Genomic DNA, 3,402 nt, shown 5'->3' on the forward strand with positions numbered 1-3,402 from the left:
CGGATATTTATAAATAATCCTTTTATCACTAGTTACATGTAGTACATATTATTTATAATATATATTTTTTATATGTTAAAATTAATTTGCAAGCTTTGATATTTTAATTTGTGAACCAAATTATATTGTTCTTTTTATCGTGCTAGACAAATCTTTCCTAACCCCTTTCTTTTTCTTTATTCACGCTCCCAACACCTATATATATACCACCCTTGAAATCTCTGTCTCATGCATCAAACCGACCTCGTGTCTTCTATATATTTGTTGTTCTCCAACATGCACTTGCCATTTTCAAATTTCTCACCCGATTAGAATCTTTTTTTCTTCGCTCTCTCTTTTACACTCTGAATTCAGAATAGACATTATCATGAAGAGAAACTGCTATTTGAATCTTCGATCAAATCCTTCATCCCGTGAATCAATGTAAGCAATTTCGGACTTTTTAAATTCAATGTTATTTATCTTGCTGTGATTTCGGTTATTTTCTCAGGAAACAAACGGAGTTTTTCTTGCACTTGCAAATTTATCTTTTTGTGCAAGGATTTTTTAGGAATGAGGCGTTGAACGTAAACCAGCAAATGGTTGCCATTCCTCATAGTAGACGCCACATGTTGGATGTTACAGAACTTCAGGTATGTAATTTCCGTAGCGGTAAATTCTATCTTTGACAAATTCTTCATTCTTTTTGTTGAATTTAATAATCATGTTTTCCTCATTTATTTAATGGAATATAAAAAAAAAACTATAGTAATTTAAAAGTTCCATGTGTAAAGTGCAATATGGTTTCAAAGTTTAAGATCTTTAATGAGCGATTCTATGGTAGACTATATTCAAAATCGGTACACGCACCAATAACTATAATTTATAAGTGCATGTTACTCACCATGTTTAACTTGATAAACAGTTATTTCTCCGTCCATAGTAGAGAAACCATTATAATATAATGTGATGGAAAAACTAATTAAATTTGGCTAGTAGTCTTTTTTAAGAAAAGGAAATGAATTCGTTATCAACATGGTTGAAATTATTAATTGGAAGAAACGGTTGAAATTATTTGCAGGCTAGAGTGATAATATGGTTGGCAAGTCAAGAAATGGAAGCAAGGAAGGGTAACAAAGGACCAGCTTCAATACCATTGTTTCCATTGCAACCTCAAGCACTATTAATGCAAGGCTTTTGCATAAAGAGATCACTTCACAATTTCCTTCAGAAGAGAAAGAAAAGGTCTAAAAGTCACGTCTAGCTCCATTGCAACTTACTATAGCAAAAACTAGTCAAATTATGTACTACCAAATTTTACCCTTTGCGGGGACCAATAGTGTATTTTCACTTGATACACCACTTTCTTCAGTGGTCTAGTGATAAGGCACATTTTTATCAATGAAGAATGGCTCTTCCAGTTCACTATGACATCTTCTAACCATAAATATTCCAGTTTTGCATATATGAAAAAAAATGTGTGGGTCGGTCGCATTGATCGAACATTAATGAAAGGAAAAATCATGAATGAAAAAATTGCAAGAGTTAAGGAAACAATGAATGCCACACGAAAAAAGGTAGGAGTATATATTAAGAGAATGTTAAATTCATGAGATGCAATTTGTATTCTTACATTACCGTTAACTTCTATAAATAGTAGTAGTTTGTTGACTTTGTTCCTTTTTAAATTGGCTTAATAGCACTTTTGGTCCCCCACGAATGCGTTTTGTGCAAAATGAGTCCCTAAACTTTAAAAATAGCATTCTTGATCCCAAACGTTATACTCCGTTAACAGTTTTGATCCCTTTTCCCTATTCCGTTAGAAAACTAACAGTTTATGCTTACCTGGATTTAAAAAAAAAATTAAAATAGATATTTTTTTGAAACAACAAACCCAGCAAAATCTTCTTCATATGTAACCAAAAAAACCCAGCAAAATCTTTGGCATTCATTAAGCTTTTCCCAACTCGCTATCAAAACCACATCTCCCAATCTCAACCAACCCCCATAAAAAACGTTACCCCAACCCCATCACTGAAAATCCTTTTCCCCAAATCTGGTGATAAAATTAGAAATTTCTCAACAACAGAACCCGGAATCAATTTAATGGAAATGCAGTAAAACCCAAGAGGAGAAGAAATCAGAGAGAAATAGATTGCAGAGTGAGAAACCCATAAGCAATGAAAACCCAGATTGAAACCCACGATGCTTGCTAACGTGGGTGACATTCAAGTTTCAACCTTGCTCCAGCTTCGAAACCCATAAGCAATGAAAACCCAGATTGAAACCTTCCTCACAATCTCATCCCACCACCATGAATAGCCAACGAAACCTTCGTACCATCTCTGCTGAAAGGTTTCTAGAATGGTAGATCTGAGGATTCTATGAAATTTCGTCTTTGAAATCTCTCTCTGCTGATGGGTTTGTTGGAAGAAGAAGGAAAAGGAGCAGGGTGGTAGCCGACAGCGTGGAAGAGGAGGAGCTTTGAAGGAGAAGAGGAAACTTTCGGTTTGGAGCTTCGAATTTTTTTTTTACGTGGCTGCTATTGGAGGAAGGAGAAGAGGATGTGATGAGAAAGAGAGATCGAGAGAGAGTCTGAATATGTTGGATATGAGGGTAATGCAAAAAGTTTCCAAATTTATGAGGTGAGAGTGATGGGTTTGAAGAATATGATGAAGATGATGGTAGGTTGTATGAAGAAGATGAAGAAGTGATTGAATTTTCTGGAAAATCCAGAAAACGTTAGTTTTTTGATGGAAAAGTGAGGAGGGACCAAAACTGTTAACGGAGTATAACGTTTGGGATCAAGAATGCTATTTTTAAAGTTTAGGGACTTATTTTGCACAAAACGTGTTCGTGGGGGACCAAAAGTGCTATTAAGCCTTTTAAATTAGACAAAACATCCAATGTATACCGGTCGTAAGTGGTTAAAAATTGATATTTGAATTCCTGAGTTTGAAAGTTCGATTCTTAGAAAATGCACTCTTGAAAATATGTTTAGCATTTATCACATCCGGTTGATTATATATGATTGTCTCAATAAAGGATCACTACAAGAAAACGAAGGTTTAGTGGCGGCTGACTAGCAGCAACCGCTGCTAAACCAAATATTGTCGTCGGTTACAACAGGCGCCGCTAAGGAAAAATAATTTTGTGGCGGGTTTTTGTCCCGGTTCATAATGTGAGTTTTTGTTCAAAATACTTATTAAAATTAATGATAGAAAAGTATGAATATCATTTCACAGTTGTGCTTATAAAGAGGGCACTTGATACCATCTATATAGCCTCTTCAACTCTTTTGGGATATCAAGATTTTAACATGACATTTTCTCAAACACAGAGATTAAAGAAATGTATGGTGGTGGTTTTGAAAAAATATTCAATCAAGCAAGGCCAATAATGATTTCAACCAATGTAAGTTTA

General features: G+C 34.7%; 1 protein-coding gene across 1 annotated transcript; it reads left to right on the forward strand.

Moving 5' to 3' along the window:
- The first annotated feature begins 213 nt into the window (after positions 1-213).
- LOC130723910 (protein JAZ13-like) lies at positions 214-1,404 on the forward strand. The gene is made up of 3 exons (XM_057575055.1): positions 214-423; positions 491-632; positions 1,061-1,404. The coding sequence occupies exons 1-3, from the start codon at positions 368-370 to the stop codon at positions 1,241-1,243; spliced, it is 381 nt and encodes a 126-aa protein (XP_057431038.1). The 5' UTR covers positions 214-367; the 3' UTR covers positions 1,244-1,404.
- The last annotated feature ends 1,998 nt before the right edge of the window (positions 1,405-3,402 follow it).

This window comes from Lotus japonicus, chromosome 6 (assembly GCF_012489685.1).
Source record: "Lotus japonicus ecotype B-129 chromosome 6, LjGifu_v1.2".
NCBI lineage: Eukaryota > Viridiplantae > Streptophyta > Magnoliopsida > Fabales > Fabaceae > Lotus > Lotus japonicus.